Below are 17015 nucleotides of genomic sequence, written 5' to 3' on the forward strand. Positions count from 1 at the left end.
TTTCCTGTATTAGCAAAGAAAAGTAATTTTAATGAACGTTGCCGTTGGTTAAATTAACATTGCTCTTGGTTAAATATTATTATTTATTTGATTTGTCAATCTCACCTCTAATTAAATAAAACTATGCTTTTCTTTTCAAAATCACACTTTTTGAAAATTCCAAGGTTTTAGTTCAATACATAAATCTTTTTAACTGTATACACTGTGAAGGAGTAAGAGAAAATTATTTTAATTTAAACAGAATACTTTCTTTTATGTTCTCGCTCTATAGTGGAATAGACAGTAGTCAGCCAATACTTGAGAGGAAGTGAGATTTTAACTGCTATAAAAATAAGTCAGTGTTAACTTCATGAATGTTGGCAATGTCTGTAYCAATTTATCATGAAAATGGAAAAAGTGAAATCTTAAGGTTAATTTTTTTCCATGCCTTATGACATAAAAAAACTGAGTTTCATTCTCTATTTCCAAGTTCAGAATGTCCAATAAAGGATCAGTACCTTTATCCTATTCACACAATTTAAAGTGTTTGACCTTTCTTTCTAAATTTAGCAAATCTTTGATGGTTACTAGTATGTTTTTCTTTTTGTTGTTATTGTTGTTCTATTTGAACATATATTCCAATGACTTCTCCCAGAAAGTCAGTTCACAAAAAGTGAGAATCCAAAGATTTGTCCTGTATACAAGGCATGTAGCTTACTGAAAATATCACCTCACTAATACGTAAGATATATAGTAATATCTAATTTAGCATGTACCTAATATCTAACATAGTAAATCTAATACAATATATACCTAATGCCTTATCTGCACCATTGCTAGACCATCCTAAGATCTTTTTAGTGTTGTAAATGAAAATGTGACTGTGGGCGTGGTTGTCTATTATCATTTGGTAAAAGAAAAAGAAAAAAGCCTGGGAGATCAATGATGTGTCTTTGTACAAAAGCATCTTTCTGATCTTAACTAGATTAAAGTATGATAGATTGGCTAAAATATAATAATGCAAAATACAAAGCAAAAATTTCTGGGAATACACTAAGGATTTCTGTGCTGTTCTTTTCCAAGAGCTGATTTGCCATGACTCATAATTCCACTGTGTGGGAGCCAGGGACATTGTATGAGCTGTGAAGTAAATGGTATTGTTTCAATGCTGAGATCTTATCTGGAATTTTAAGTGACTTGCACAGTTTCTGTGCAATGCTAGTGCTTCAAGGGATTTTAAATACTACTGGTTCTACAATGCAGAAAGCAATTACAAAAAATTATGTGCAGACTTGCATATTAATTCATAGGCCTTGTTAGAATTAACCTTAGAAGAACTAGCTGTCATTGTTAATATTCATGTCCTAGGTGCTAATCTGTCTAAATGTGCTCATAAATTACCTACTGTTTGCCTATTTAACCAAATGTTTATTCTGACAGAGTTCAAATCACAATGGTATGTCAGATTTCCACTATCAGATAATTAAATACATAGTTCTACATAAACATAGTATAGATATGATATTTAAGCTTGATGTATGTAGAAAAATGCATATCATATCTGATTGGATAGAAAATATTTAGGATTGGTGCTTCCTTCATGTTTTCTGTATGATTTGTAGTATTTTTGTGTTTTCTATTCTCAGTTGAATGACTCCATTAAGTATTTTTTGCTCTAGGTAGTAGGACTGTACTGTGTATTGTCAGAAGAAATTCTTTTCCAAAATATAATTTTGGAAGCCACAGTATTAAACAGATGTGCAGTTGCCAATAGCTGATAGAATTGCAAATGGTAATTATGTATTTTCTGTGCCATTTTGACTTTTTCTCAACAAGTGGGGTGGTGATTATGTTATGAGAAGTGTGCTCAGAAAACTTGCAGTCTCTTATTTTGACAACTACATGAAACAGGTTTCAGATGAACCAGTCTGACCCTCTAGATCATATTGGGTAAGCTCTGACAATCCATTTCTACTGTTTCTGCAGTGAAGTGTATTCTCTGAGAAAAGGAAAGAAATTTTGAGAGATTTGGTGCTTGAATCAAGGCTGTTGCTTCAAGTCAATAGCTTGCAGAGTTCTAATCACAGTAATGGAAAAAGTGGTGCAGTGGTCTGTAGAGAGCCAGTGTAAGAGATCTATTAAATGTGGCTGTATAAAACTGAGGGGCAGAGCTGAGTGTTTTCTGTCGCATGGAAAATGTCCCTCTATTTAATGTGGCTGCATGCTGCTTTTAATTTGGTCTAGAATAAGAAATTACTGTGCTGAGGAGAATTCTCTTTTGTGGAGAGTGGMTGGTTAGGGACATATTAACTCAACTTTTGCCAGAAGTTATGACTTCTTCCTCAAAAGTCAAGATGTTTATTGTCAAGAGTTTGGGAATGAACAACTGTGCCCCAGCTTTTTGATAGATGATGTTATGTCTGGTGTATACACTAGAATACAGTAGAGCCTAAAAGCCGTAAGCCCAGGTTCATTGCAGCTATCAGCAGACAATTCCTCTGGCTCTCRCTGTGAAGACAGACAGAGGTAATCCCTTTTTCTATTCATATTCTCTTAACATCTGAATAGTCTGGAAAGAAGGATGAGGTGATGTTCTCCTAAACTGGGCATTTGAAGGGGAGTGCGTTGAGTCCAGAAAAAAGAATGATGAGCTGGAGATTGCAGTGCCTAGTTGGTGTGCATACCTGTCATCTATAATCCGCTCTGTACAGCACACAGCTTTTATTCGGGTATCTGTGGGACAGGGAACTTGGTGTGTGTGGACAAGGACATCCACAAGGACAGTCAGTCCTTGTTTGCCCAACTGCTCTGAATGGTCCGTAGGACACAAGTCCATCAGTATCTAATCTGTTCCTTGCTTAGGTTTTGGTGAGTCTGTTGACCATGCCTGTCTACTCAGAATTGCTTCCTGCTAGCAATAGTATCATTGTGCATTTAGTGGCAGTTTTACAAGGATTTGAACTATTCCTTCACAGCCTTTCCGAAGTATACAAAAATACAGAGCAATGTTTTCTCAGGAAAATCACGTACTCGTTTCATGTTCCCTTTTTTTGTGTCTTTATAATATCACCTGTATTAATATATACTTTTTTTTGTCTGTATGATAGACAGTAGTAGCAGCGGAAAAAATAATATATTATACCTGGTTTACTCATAAGAATATCTCCTATTGTAATGCACATCCTCACAGTATAGAAAAAGAAAACTGATAAAATATTATTCTTTGGTGAAAAGATATTCAGCCAACACTGATAGATTTTTTTCTTTTTCACGTTATTAACTAAACTTCAGATACCCTTCCTGTTTTCCACATTTTAAAGAATAAAGGTGATCCAATTATCCTGTCCTTCACCTCACACATTAAGAATTTATGTTGAAAAGAGATCACCAAYGTGAAAACATCTTCAAGCTCAGCTGTCTGAGAATTGTGTAGGGACTGGAAATAAGAAGAAGGAAAAAAAAAGTAATTTGTACGTGGCAGTGTGTGAAATGGCATTAATGTTCAAGCATGACTTTAATAAACTGGACATAATCAGTGCAAATGTGTTGAGGCCATTGATATCCTGTAAACTTCAATCAGGTGAAGCATAATTACATTTTCCCACTTGATTTTCTGATAGAATTTTGACTATGGAACAGAACTCACGAGGCATAAGAAACTGTTTTTCTTGTAGATATTTGTGTACGTATGTTCCATAAATAGACTTTATCTGTACAATTACATAAAAACTTTAATACCAACTGTGGTATATCACTGTTTCGGAATATCAGTTGTTGTGTTGTGGGAAACCTAGCATGTTCTATAGTTCCAGAAGAGTGAAAAGGAAAGGAAAGCTTTAAAAAATGGCCCCAAAATGCTGGTTAAAACTGAAAGCTAGTAAATCACATCATAATCTAATATTGAAAGCATGAGACTGGTTTAAATAGGAAAGAATGCTGAGTACCCAGTACACAGGTGCTACAAGAACCACATACAGTGACTTACAGGATTCATGCTCTTCAAAAAGCAAACATTAATATTGACTAGTTCAGACAGATAGGAGAGAAAACTTGAATTCATAGTTAGTTTACTTCGTAGATCRTGCCTGCACTGCTGCACTGCTGCGTATCCAGCAAAGGATTACCAGTCTTATCCAGAATCTGTTTCTGCAACACACTTGAGCTACTGAAAAATTCTGTTGGATTTAGGGTTATTCTGGATTTATGCAGAGGGATGTTTGTTGGACTGATGTCTTTATGAAAATGCTGTGTATGGAAACAAAATGTTAGACTACAGTGAGATGCATAGTCAAGAATAATAGTCAAGAACAAYAGTTTATGAGTAAAGGACCAGGAGGAGCAAGCAAGGTGAGAGACAATTAGGCATAGTGACATAAAATGGGCATAAAAACTGTTGATTAATAAAGTTGGAGGGCGAAGAAGTATTTTCTTACTTAAGTTGATCARTTTATCTTATTCCATATCTTTCACCTTTCTGTTGTTGCATATATTCATGTTCCACCCATTTTATGCTAATTTATGAATTACATTTACTTTGAAATGTCATTAAATACAAGAAGAAAATCCTGAATGGAAAATCCTGATTGAATATTAGAAAAGAACAATGTAATTAGGTGTGAAATGAAAACAAATTTGTCAGTTTTCATTTTGCTTTTGAGTTGGCCCATTTTTTGTCTGTGATCATTTTGATTATATAGAGAAAGTGTTTACATGTTACTATTCTGTATTAGCGTTTCTAGCACTTTCTTGGTTTACTAACACTGCTTAATCCTTTACTTACCCCTCTAGGTAGATTTTCAGTATTACCAAACAACAATCTCCAAATTCTTAACATCAATAAGAGTGATGAAGGAGTATACAGGTGTGAAGGAAGAGTGGAAGCCAGAGGAGAAATTGACTTTCGGGACATTACTGTTATTGTGAATGGTAAGGATCAAAAGATGTTAAATTGACTTCTTGCTTTGCTTATAGACTTAAATTTAAAATGTATCAACTTTTAAAGAAAGAAAAGAAAATATTAAGCTGTTAATTGTAGTTGTCATGTCTTAGTATTTTTTTTAATTTTTACATTGTGTAAATGGAACTCTTATTGCTTCATAGTGATCTTATGTAAATATTTAAAAGATTTTTTTTTAATCATTCACAGAATTTTGGAAATCACTGCAAGACCTTAGTTTCAGATTAGAATGTGCAGTAATTTAGTTCACTGTATTTTTCAGATTTTTGTCATCTGCTATTATAAAACATTCCATTTTAAATAATTATTCAGTTTCACTGTATGGTACCTATTTTGTTGTCTTTCCATATTCAAAAACATCCTAARAGACACAGATGCATTTTTTTAAGATTGGTGATATTATTTAATATTTTGAACATTTTACTTTTATSAGTAGTAAGCTATATAACAAGTTATCTTAAAAGTCTCATTTTACAATTTATCAGTCATYAAGAACCTCTAACAATGAATGTAAATGCAAAAATGAAGAAATGGAGTATTTAGCTTAACCATTCACAGTTGCAGTGAAACCGTTTCCAACATGCCTGCTAGATTCTGAGTTTTTGCTAGTTTTTACTAAAGTCTAGTTTAAGAATTCCTTATGTGAGTTGCATTCTCAGTTAATTGTGAGGGGGAAAAAAAAGGCTACTTGAGAAATTTGGGGGCTGAGAYATTATAGCTTTGTTGATGTATTTGGAGAATCTCTAGTTTGACAACATATGGTGATTCTCTTTAGCAAAGAATATATTGAGTATGTTCCTTTCTAAGTGCCTTCTTTATTAAAAAGGCTGATCAAGGGCTGATATTGGGAAAGCAGGATGGCTAGATTTCTGCAAATGTGATCTGTTCCCATATTTTATTCATATTTAACTCAAATACGTAGGGTATGGTAGAACTGTGTGAAGTACCAGATTTCTTTTTGCAGAAATAGTGAGGAAGATTTAAAAAAAAAAAATCCCTAAAAAGTATTTAATGCTTAAAAGTATTATTTTACTCATTCACCCCGTGGGTGAAGTGTTGCTTATAATGTAGGTTACCCCCAAATCCTCTGATTCAGGGCAAAGGTTTGAACCAAGACCATGTTTTCTTTCAAGTAAGTGCTTTATTCACTAGGTTCACCTCTCTATCCAACTGAAAAAAAAAAAGAAAAAAGATACAGAGAGTAGAAAAACATTGTGAGAGTCTGAGAGCACCCCAGCCTTGTAGCATGCTGATGACACATCTCCCTAAAGTAAATTATATGGAATCAAATCCCCTCAAAAAGAGGGGAAAAAAAAACCCTAAGATTCTCATATTTAGGAGCAAGAGATGAGATCGCTAAATATGTATGCAAGTAAAAATGAACTAGTATTGCCAACACTGTGGCTGTAGACCTTTTTAAATCCATATTTAGACATTTACAGAAGTAGCAGAAATTTCCACATTTGCTAAAGCAGCAGGTCTACAGTCTACAGGTGATGTAGACAAAGTGACTCAGATACCTGTAAAATAYTAATATTTACTTTAACAATAATGACTTTCTTATGAGTTAAATAAGTGACTCAAAACAAACTATTTTTTGATAGGTAGCATGGAATCAATTTTTAATTTTCTTGCATTACAAATGGAAATTTATTTTTCTGAAACCAAGATATAAAGAAAAAAACAGTCTAGAATTCAGAGATAAATAGTGGACTCCTATGCGAAAAAGGCATTAGAAGTCAGTAATGCATGTCCTGAAAACATCTCTTTACTTCTTCACTGCTGTCATCTGTAGGTGGWTGTTCTGCTAGTTGTCATAACGTTGGCTAATTAAGACCTGGGAGAGACATAAATGACAGAGAAAAAAAATAAAATGGACAATATTTCTGTCAGACCATAACAGAATAAGTTYTTTATTATACCAGCGTCGAAGTTAGCTAAACACAACAGCAGTTATGACTTAAGGCACTTCCATGTAGTTTTAGGAAATGAAAACTATAGAACAAACAGTTTAGGACATTTGATTCAGGGTTCTGCTTAGTGATGGAAGAGCAAGATTGAATAGTTTCATGATGAGGCCTGGAAATGCAGCAGAAATGCTCTGTCTTTTAATTGGTGAAAAAGAAGAAAACTGAGTGTATATATTAGCAGCAGAGCAACTGTTAATGTCTGTATGCCTAGATTTTACAAATCTGGAGTTTATTGCCCTAGGGGAAACAGTATTTGCAATTCTKGTTAGTGGCCCATGCAGCTTCAGATAGGAAAGAAGTGATCCTTGAAGCTTAACATTTCATTACACCATAAAAAATAGTGAAAGCAATGTACAATAAGTAAACGTGTGTTTGTATCTTTTAAAAATTTCTCTGATTTTACCTGACGGTTCATTACATTGGTTCTGTTTTTGTATAATGCAAAAAAATATGTGGAAAAAAAACATATTAACCAAGAAATGCTAAATAAAAATCTTGGTTTCATATACAAAATGTAGTTTGTACAAAAACTTTTACAACATAAAAGCTTAGAGATGGGAGTTGTGATGGGTAAAAAARTGGAATACTAGATCTCTTTGAAAATCATGATCAGGTTATTTTTTCCTACTACAACAGTGAACTTTTTAATGATATTTGTTCTCTACTAGAAAACACAGTTAAGTTTAAACTGCAGCTTTTACAAACTGCAATGTGAAATAGAGCAAAAGAGTCCATGGCCTTTTGAAAATAAGTTCTGATTTTTAAGGAGTTTATTAGATTTATTACTTAAAATCTTTTATATGTCTGGAAATTTCCATACATCGGCTAGACACCCTGATCTAACTGAAATCGAAAGAATTGCTTTGACTTAAATGTAACTGAATTTTTACCATTTTCCTTGAAGTTGGAAATTCAAGAGACTTGCCAGTCATATCTGGGCTGCTTATCATGTCTAGATTTACTTGACTTTTCCTCTTCTGAGTTCATCCTAATTTCCAGCCTATGTACATACAAAGCCTGAGTAAAAGATAAACAGATGACTTCCTAGAAAGAAATATTAAAAAAAAAAAGAGTTTTGAAAAGAAAGTATTTCATATAAGATTGTAATCATAATAGTTTAAGTGATGTGCTAAGTCATATTCCTTTATTTCTTAGTTGTGGATCAGTAAAGAACCTGCAACTTTGAGGGAAGATTTGATTTACCACCTGATGCTACTCAGTGTATTCTGWGGTGTAGAGATTAGAAACCACTGTAAAATGGCTAAAAATGTGTGAAACACTTCATAAATAGCATTTTGTACTTTTGAAAATGTACTTTCAGAAATCATATTATAGCCAGTGAACTCCATAACAACTCACCTTTTTAACCTAGTGATAATTACGTAGTGTAAAACACTGTCTGTGCATAGTTGGATATCAGCTATATAACTGAATTAAAAAAAAAAAAAGCCTTGAGATATATTTTCATTTGAGATGATAGYTAAATTATGCTCGTAACTCTACTCTGTCTCTATGCATGCTAGATATAACTTTGGTCACTTTAAATACTTCCATTATAAATTTTCAGAACTGCAGAATAAGGCTTTATTTATATTTATTCTACTTCAGAAAGTATCACAAAGTATCTTGCTAACATTAAAAATATATCATCAAATCTGGAAGAAGGAAGACTAATAACAGTGATATAGGAAGTTGATCATTGACTCTAACTATAAATTCCAAAATTAGATCCTTCAGAAAGGATGCTTTAAATTTTCCAGCAGTGTATAAAATCTCTGTTTTCCATTAACAGGACCTAATGCTTTATTTTTCAGTTCCCCCAGCAATTATTCTGCTACAGAAAATCTTTAATGCCACTGCAGATCGAGGAGAGTCAATAACTTTATTCTGTAGAGCCACTGGATCGCCTCCACCTGAAATCAGTTGGTATAGGTAAGTTCAATTGAGATCTGCATTTAAGAGCACTGTTTAAATATGTCACGATTTTCTATAACATTCCATTAAGTGAGCTATACTGTCTTCATTTCTTTAATGAGTTTTAAACATGGGCTGCCCATTCTTCTTGTTAACATCCAAAATTAATTTCAGTGTTAATAAGTGAATAAAGTTGCACCAATTCAGGTGCTTTCTAGTTCCGAGTAAGTGGAATAAATATAAGTGCAACAAAAAATACTTTGTCAAGGTGAATTCTTCATATCTGAGGAAAAAAAAGCTGAAGCAATGACTATGTATCCAACAAAAAAGCACAAAATCTAGCAATAGCCTTTGCCTATGGATGCTTCAGGCAAAAATATATAYATGCAGTATTGCCTTAAATAAATGTCCAAGATAGATCAATAGTACTGTTAACAAAAATAACTGTAAAGATAGTACATTTTTAAAGTGATCCTAATCATTTCTAACTGTCTATTTCAAGGAGATAGTCAAAAGCAGATATGACTTTGGACGCTGCTAACATCTGTGGATGTTTTTTCAAACTAGTTGCAAGGACGTTTTAGGCATTTTTATAATATAATATTTTGAAACATGGAACTGTTTTTAACATTCATATAATTTTTTTTGGTGGTGACAGTGAAAGGAATATGCTAAAACCTTGTCATTTTTAAACATTTACCCTATGCCAGCTCTAAAAATATAACTATCAATAAATTTTGTGTTCTTTTAATTMTAACAAAAATATGATTCATTTCTGTGATATCTTACATCATTGAACACTTCTATTTTAGATATGAATAATTTGCATCCATTTAAAATATTTCAGGAGAATCTAAAGGTCACTGCATTTTCAGGTGCAAAATGAACTTAGAAAGGATTCCCATCCTTTCTGAATATCTTTTGGCATCTTTAAACATTGTTAGATTTGTTTTAAATGCTAACTTCCTTTGACTGACACCTTTCTTTTTAACATGCCAAAAGCCAAATGCTGATTTAAATTTTCTCTTATGTAAAGTAATTTGAGTGGCAGGAGATGTAAATGAAGAGAACACCAAGTTACTTCCATGATATGGCCTAGAACCGAAAATCTAGTAGCAGGGAAAAGAAAAACAAAATTCACACAGCCAAAATTAAAGAACTGATACTGAATTCACAAACTGCAGTTGAGTATTCTGACTATACAGTGTTTGAAGTCACTGCCCCAAACTCTAAAGAGTTGTCTGAAATTCTGCATGGCCACTATGTAGACATGTAAGACAGCCCAACAGTGGCACTTTACATTGTATAAAAAGAAAGCACACGTGAACTGTCACAGTTCATGGATATCTCTGTTTGCAATTGTAGTTTTTTAGCATTCTGTTAATATGGCAGTCTGTATACAGAGTAGATGTCTTGGAGAGGCACTTGTGTCTCTGTCTGCTGATCAGAGACTATGGAGATAGATATTCCTTTGATTTGCCAGTCACTGAGATAAGTGACTTGTGTAGACCTTTCATTAAGCAACTTCTGTGAAGATCTTACCAAAGCCTCACAAGCGAGGGTGCTGGGCGCTGGGTTTTTAATGAGTACATTTCTATTCTGTTCTCAGTTCAGGCACTGATGTGTATTGTGTAATACTGGGTTATGTGTCTCTTTTTTTTTTTTTTTTTTCTGATTCCTCTTTTTTTTTTTCCTTTTGTCTTCTGTTTATTTTGCCTTTCTAAGTTATAAACTCTCTATTTAAAGATTAGAGATAAATTAGAGAATATTCTTCCTTTTTGACTTGCTGGGAGCAAGGGACTATGAAGTGCTTGATACAAAAGGTCCTGATCTCTGTGACAGGACATTATCATCGATGTACAAGCAGAGAAAGTAAGGTGGGAGGAACTCACCTATTCTGTCTGGGTTGAAGCAAACTTGATTCTAAATAGTATTCCACTGTTAATATCATAATTAAAAAAAAAAAAAAAGCAATCTTTGCCCTTTACTGTTGAGATCCCTTTTCATTTGCAATTTGGTATGAGTTAAGACAGAATCTACTCGTAACTTCTCGGAGCCCTTGGTCTTACCAAAGAGATATCTCAAGATAGAGATCTTAGTTTTCTAGGAAGTTTCAGATTCTTTTTTTGCTGTTGTGAAATTAGAATGAATGTAAGAAAGCTAGATCAATATTCTTCTCTACTTTGAAGAAAATATAGAAGACATTCCTAGTGATAACAAATGCTATCAAAACTACTTTATTGGATATTAAGGCGTCAGCTACCTGACACTATATTGATATACTGACACTATATTGAATCTGTTTTGTCCTTGTCTTGACCAGTTAATGGCCAAGGTGTCATAAGGTGTTTTGTCTTGTTTAGTATAGTTTTTGGTGTTTGATATAAATTGATATTAACTTGAGCTTTATTAAAGTTATTTAAGCAAGTGGAATTAAATCTCAAAATTTATCACTTGAAGTATTGATTTTTTTAAATAATTTAAATATTTGTTTGAAGCAAGTTTTGAGAATGATGAGGTCAAATCTTATTCACAACTACCCTACTTTTCAATATGAATTCAGCCTCTTTCTTTAGTTTGTCTCATGTTATCTGTTTGTGAAGTGGATGTGTGCAATAAAGGTACTCAGTGAAAATGAGTGTTTTTTGAATATATAGCTATGCTTAGATAAAGCTTCAACAAAAAAAAAAAAAAAAAGAATTTTTCTCAGTGACAAATGCAGGAAACTGAGCTAACATACCGGTGTTTCTCTAAAAATTTTTTACTCACAATTTAGTCAGTTTGAAGTATCTAGTAATGAAGAAAGGTTGGGCAGGCTTAGTTACTCTTGCATTCAACATGCAAATGTACTTTGTAAATATTTCAGAYATTGCAAAAATCTAACGTTAATTTCACCATTCTAAAATCAAAAATCAGTTAATTTCACCATTTAACTGATATCTCTTGAAACTGTCGTTATTTTACTAGTATTGAAGGTGTATCCTTTATAGGAGAAAGATTGTAGTAGAATTAAATTTGTCAGGATAAAGATTCAAATTTACAGGCCGTGAACTGGTAATCTTTACTCATGTGAATAGTGCTACTGAAACCAACATGATTGTTTACATGTGTGAAGATAATTTACACTGGTAAAGTTTAGCTGCATCAATCCCCTTATCTTAACTGTCAGAATTATCTGATAAAAGAAATAATCCTCTTTTGCTGCATTATTCTTTTTATTTTTTATTTTTTGTATGTATAATAACAATATCAGTATGAATTTCCCCATTCTCCAGAGACTGCAGAGAAAAGCTCATAATCTCATTTCTGCTTAGAAATTACCGTAGATGTGGACGATGTTTGGACAAGCATTTGGAATGCTTGCATTGCAAATGCTTGCAATGACAAACATTTGAAAACTATTTTTGACTCTGGATATAGACTTCTGTTTCCTACAGAATTTGATGGAATTTTTGTGAAAACACCTGTGTGAAAAATAGACTTTTTCTGTTCTGTTGTACAAATTCTACGATTGGCTTTGAAAAAGGAAAGAAGAAATACCATTATAATGAGCTGAACTAGGTGCATAAGTAGAATTATCTTCAAAATGTTGCTAAGATTAAAGCTATATGAATGCAAGGGAATGCTGTGATGGGATATTAATGAATTCAAGAAAGAAACAATATTCTCATTTATAAGGGAAAATATGGTAGTATCAGCACTACGATAACAGAAAAAAACTAAAAATAATTGTTGTAATTGTTGCGCAGTTCTTAAAAAAAGCTAGATGCTGTAGAACTGGGCATATGCATATTGGTTTCATTTCACAAATTATTTGTTTTTTAGACTTGGCACTGTCAACAGCATTAGCAACATTTACAAAAATCAGACAATTTTTATGGAGATGCTTATGGTGTTAGGGCTGTTGATAGTTCAATGGAAATAAGAAAAGAAAAAAAAGAAGCAGCTGTGATAATTGTGTGTATGCCAAGGTGATGAAATGGACTGGTCAAGCTTTGATCAGACATCAAAATACTACCCAGGTCTATTTTTTCTCTACCATCTGGTCAAAACTCATAGTAATGTTGTAATGTCAGGAGATACAACTGCTTACTAAGTTGTGTCTAGCCAACAGCAACAGAGAAAAAACAATTTTTAAGAGTTCTTTATGTCCCAGTTGACTCTACGTGTAAGTAATGCAAAATAGTTTTTTATACGTTGTTGCATAGTTACTGATGTGACAGCTACAGTACACTTTGAAAATGTGCTTCTAAATGTTGCTTTCATGGAAGTATGTGTATGATGTTCCTTTGTCTTACTGATTTCTCTTTATCCTTCCTTTTGTTCTCTTGCACAAGCAATATATTGTTGAGTTCTACTCAAAAGTATATGTTTCTACCATAAAGTCAATATTGAAAATTTCAGAATAAAAATAATATTTTAATAGGTACAGATTTTAGAAATTGACAATAAAATTGTCAGGCGGGATCTCTGAAGATCAAAATACAGTCCAGAATAATTTGGTTATGTCTAGCATGTGCACATTCTTCTGAAGAAAAGCTGTCATCCAGCAGAACAATTTTCATTGTGCTGAAATCAACTCCCTTGTGTACATGCTGCCAATTTATGTCGCACTGGATAACACATTTTTGAGGATCGCATAATAGCACTGTCTTCCAACAAAGATTATTTTAAACTTAGTGCAGTTTCCATTGCACACTCTTTCAGCYGATAGATGATATTGGTTGATTCTTTATTTTCTTTTTTTCTTTTTTTTTTYYTTTTTTTTAGGAATGGTAAACTTATTGAGGAAAATGAAAAATATATGTTGAAAGGAAGCAATACAGAACTAACAGTAAGAGATATAAAAAATGTTGATGCTGGTCCATACATGTGTAGTGCTAAAAACAAAGCAGGAAATGATAAGAAACAGACATTCCTTCAAGTTTTTGGTAAGTATTCCATCTTTACATTATATGTGCAAACAGGAGAGAATTAAAGTTATAAACTGTGATTTTCAGCTGAACAGTATTCCTTGCAAGTGTCTACTGATGCAGCAGTTGACACAGTCTCTATGTAATTTTACTGCTTAAATTTTGATCACTTTTGGCTATATTAACCTTATGAATTTTCTTTTGAAAAAAGATACATATATATATAAAGAAGTATTAAATTACTAATTCACTGATTTTTTCTCCAAAAGTTGGCTAAAAAAAAAAAAAAAAAAAAAGGTGAAATTACTGAAAGGAAACAAGTCATTTGTTTCTGTTTCTTGATATGTATTTTTTAAGTACATGATTGTACATACAGTCACAGAACATTAGCTGATCTCAAGAAATTAGTTTCAAAAGAAAAGAAAATCTCCCAAACTGTTTCTCTTTCCAATCCCTGCAATCCATGATTCTCTGTCTTACATAATTTCTTTGAAGATCTCTGTAGTTAAAGCCTACTTAAAGTTAGTAGGCCTCTGGGAGAGTATCAAAGTTCTCCSATAGTATCTCTATACCTGATTAAGTCCACAATTTATGAAAAATCCACAAAAAGTTTCATTCCTGTTACTGATAATAYTACAAACACTGTTGCTAGAGTATTTCTACAGTGAATAAATAAGTAAATATTGTATTAAAGAGAAAGAACCTGAAAGATGTATATTTCAGCAGCTAGGGCATATTTGTGTGTAAAACTGAATCTAAATTTCCAATTAAATTTACTGATAATTTATAAAAAGTGAAGCAATTCCAACAGGAGAAGTGATAACGAGGAGATAAGTACACTAGGAGACCCAAGAGCTGGGTGGATAGTGTTGTCATTTGAGATGTGGGAGCCTGGGCTTGAAGGCTTGACCAGACTGTTAAAGAGAACAGATGAGCAGTTTTTATGTGACTTCCACTGTATTTCCCACTTGGAAACTCTTAATAGACCCTTTGTATATTGTGCTTTCTTCTGTCTCTCACACCCCAAGGGAATTGCCTAAACACTGGGAAACTATGGTATTCTGTGATAGCTGAGAGTTCTTCTCRATTCTTTTCCAAGAGGAAGAAAATGAAATACAACCTTAAATCTCCTCTTAACCCTCAAGGTATAGAAAACCTTGAAGGTTTTTGTGAAAACAAAAACTTCATTCAGTCGTATTTCCCAAATTAAAAGTTTATATATATAAATAATATATACATATGACTCCTACTCTATTTTACTAAATTAAATTTTAGATATATACAAAATATATGTGCATTTGTGTATATATATATATATATATATATATATACACACACACAAAAGGAATAGAAAAGACCTCTTTTTGATATGAATTTAAATATATTTCAGTCAGGAATAAATCTTTGTGCAGTCTGAGGAACTTTAAGTATGGCTAAAAGTTGCTTAGTTTTTACTTATAACAAAGTAATTTTTTAATGCAAGTAAACGTAAGCAGTAGGGAAGGGAAATGACAACAGAAAAAGACTATTCCCTTTATACGATCTTCCAACATGCAGTAGTTTGAGGACTCCCCAGAGAGCTAAATCCAAATGATTTAGTAGATACCATGAGTTATTTTAATCCCTTTTGAACCAGCACAGCCTTTTTGCTTCCACAATATCCTAAACTTTTGAAGTTGTTAAAWTAGTTCTCCCTTTCACTGCAAAAATATTTCCTGTGGTTCTTTTAAATCTGACATCTGTTCATTTATTTGGCTAATAATTCTCCTTTTGCAATTCTCATTTTGCAATAAATAGTAAAAGATCTTTGTTTTGAATGTATTTATATATATATATAATATATATATACCACCACTAATTGATTTCTTTGCTACAGTGAAAGTATCCAGTCTGTTTATTTTCTAATATTATGGAAGTCACTGTGATTCTTTAATCTATGTATTTCAATACCTTCCCAGTTGTTCATATTGTTTRTGAAATGGCAAGGAGAAAACAGCATGCAGAATTCCAGTTGCAAGGGAAGCCGGGATTCAGCAGCTCAGTGATGCTTCTGCTTTGATCTCAGTGTCTGTTCTTGTATGCTGTTTGCATTTTGACTACCCCTGAATATTGAACCAGTGTTTCCAGAGAATCATCTGCAGTTTCTCCTGGGTCTCTTTCTTGGGTGGTAGTAGTGAATTTGGAGCATATTATTAAGTATGTATATTTAGAGCTATTTTTCCCATGTGTTTTACTGTTGGATATAATTTAATTAGATTATTGTAATCCGTGTACTGTTAGTTTGACCGCAGGGTATTGTATCAAAAAATAAGCCTCTTACCTTGTTTGTAATCTCTGAAGCTCAGTGTGATTTCCTTTGCAAAATTCATCTATTTAACTTTGAAACCTTGGCCTAAAGTTGTTTAATTTTCTTCTGCAAAAAACTTTTGTCTCTTTTACATGGGTTAAACTCTCAGACATATATACAGTTAGCAACATTTTTGTTTCCTCCCAAGTGCATTCAGAGAACTGCAATCTGAAAATGGCAAGGCAGATGGCTAATTATTATAGCTGAATAGTAAACAAACAGCCAGTCTGTGCAATTGATCTGCTGATTTGTATTACTCTATTCTTTTCCACTACCTTAGCTTGTTTGTCTCAACTACCTGTTATATGTTATTTTTAAATAAATACAATAATTTTAAATAAATTGTAAAATACAAATTCCTTGGAGTAGTGACTATTGATTGTACTACAACAGGGCTCTGGCAGGGTTGAAACCTATAATAATAGCATTTTAACCRTAATGCAATAATAGTAACATGATAATATTCATCACTGAGATTTTTTAATATTCTTTTTGAATGGATACCCATCTTTTTATTTAAACATCAGCTTATGCTTAGTTTCAGTGTGTGACCTGGATTTCTGTTTTATTCGACAGTTGTCCATTATCAGTGTTTAAAGAGGTACTTTGTCCTCCTATCTTCTGTTCCCTTCGTAGAGGATTTCTTACTGTTCACGATTAGGCAGTCTCTTTCTGTCTTATTTTCCCATTTTCTCTGTACATTTCTCTCTCTGTTGTTATCCAATACTACCTAAAGGATCTCATCCATATTAATGCCTAGGATTTGTGCTAAGGTTTTTGATAAAAATTCATTTGTGCTTAGTCCMTTTGAATTGCTTGAAAACAGGGATGTTCTTCCTTGAATTCTTTAAAAATATTTTATATTTGTCTCTGCTTTGTAGCTAACTTTTTTATAACTCTTTCATCCATAAATTTAACATGGAGTAAAGTCACCA

General features: G+C 32.8%; 1 protein-coding gene across 2 annotated transcripts in view; it reads left to right on the plus strand.

Moving 5' to 3' along the window:
• Positions 1-17015, plus strand: part of NCAM2 (neural cell adhesion molecule 2) — a 259191-nt gene that overhangs the window by 139505 nt on the left and 102671 nt on the right. For both annotated transcript variants that reach the window (XM_026033881.1, XM_026033882.1), the window contains exons 5-7: positions 4768-4905; positions 8721-8838; positions 13591-13751. In XM_026033881.1, the coding sequence (XP_025889666.1) occupies positions 4768-4905; positions 8721-8838; positions 13591-13751 (417 nt within the window). The remainder of the gene's footprint in view (positions 1-4767; positions 4906-8720; positions 8839-13590; positions 13752-17015) is intronic.

Source organism: Nothoprocta perdicaria, unplaced genomic scaffold, assembly GCF_003342845.1.
Source record: "Nothoprocta perdicaria isolate Ctin4 unplaced genomic scaffold, notPer1 scaffold_135, whole genome shotgun sequence".
Lineage (NCBI taxonomy): Eukaryota > Metazoa > Chordata > Aves > Tinamiformes > Tinamidae > Nothoprocta > Nothoprocta perdicaria.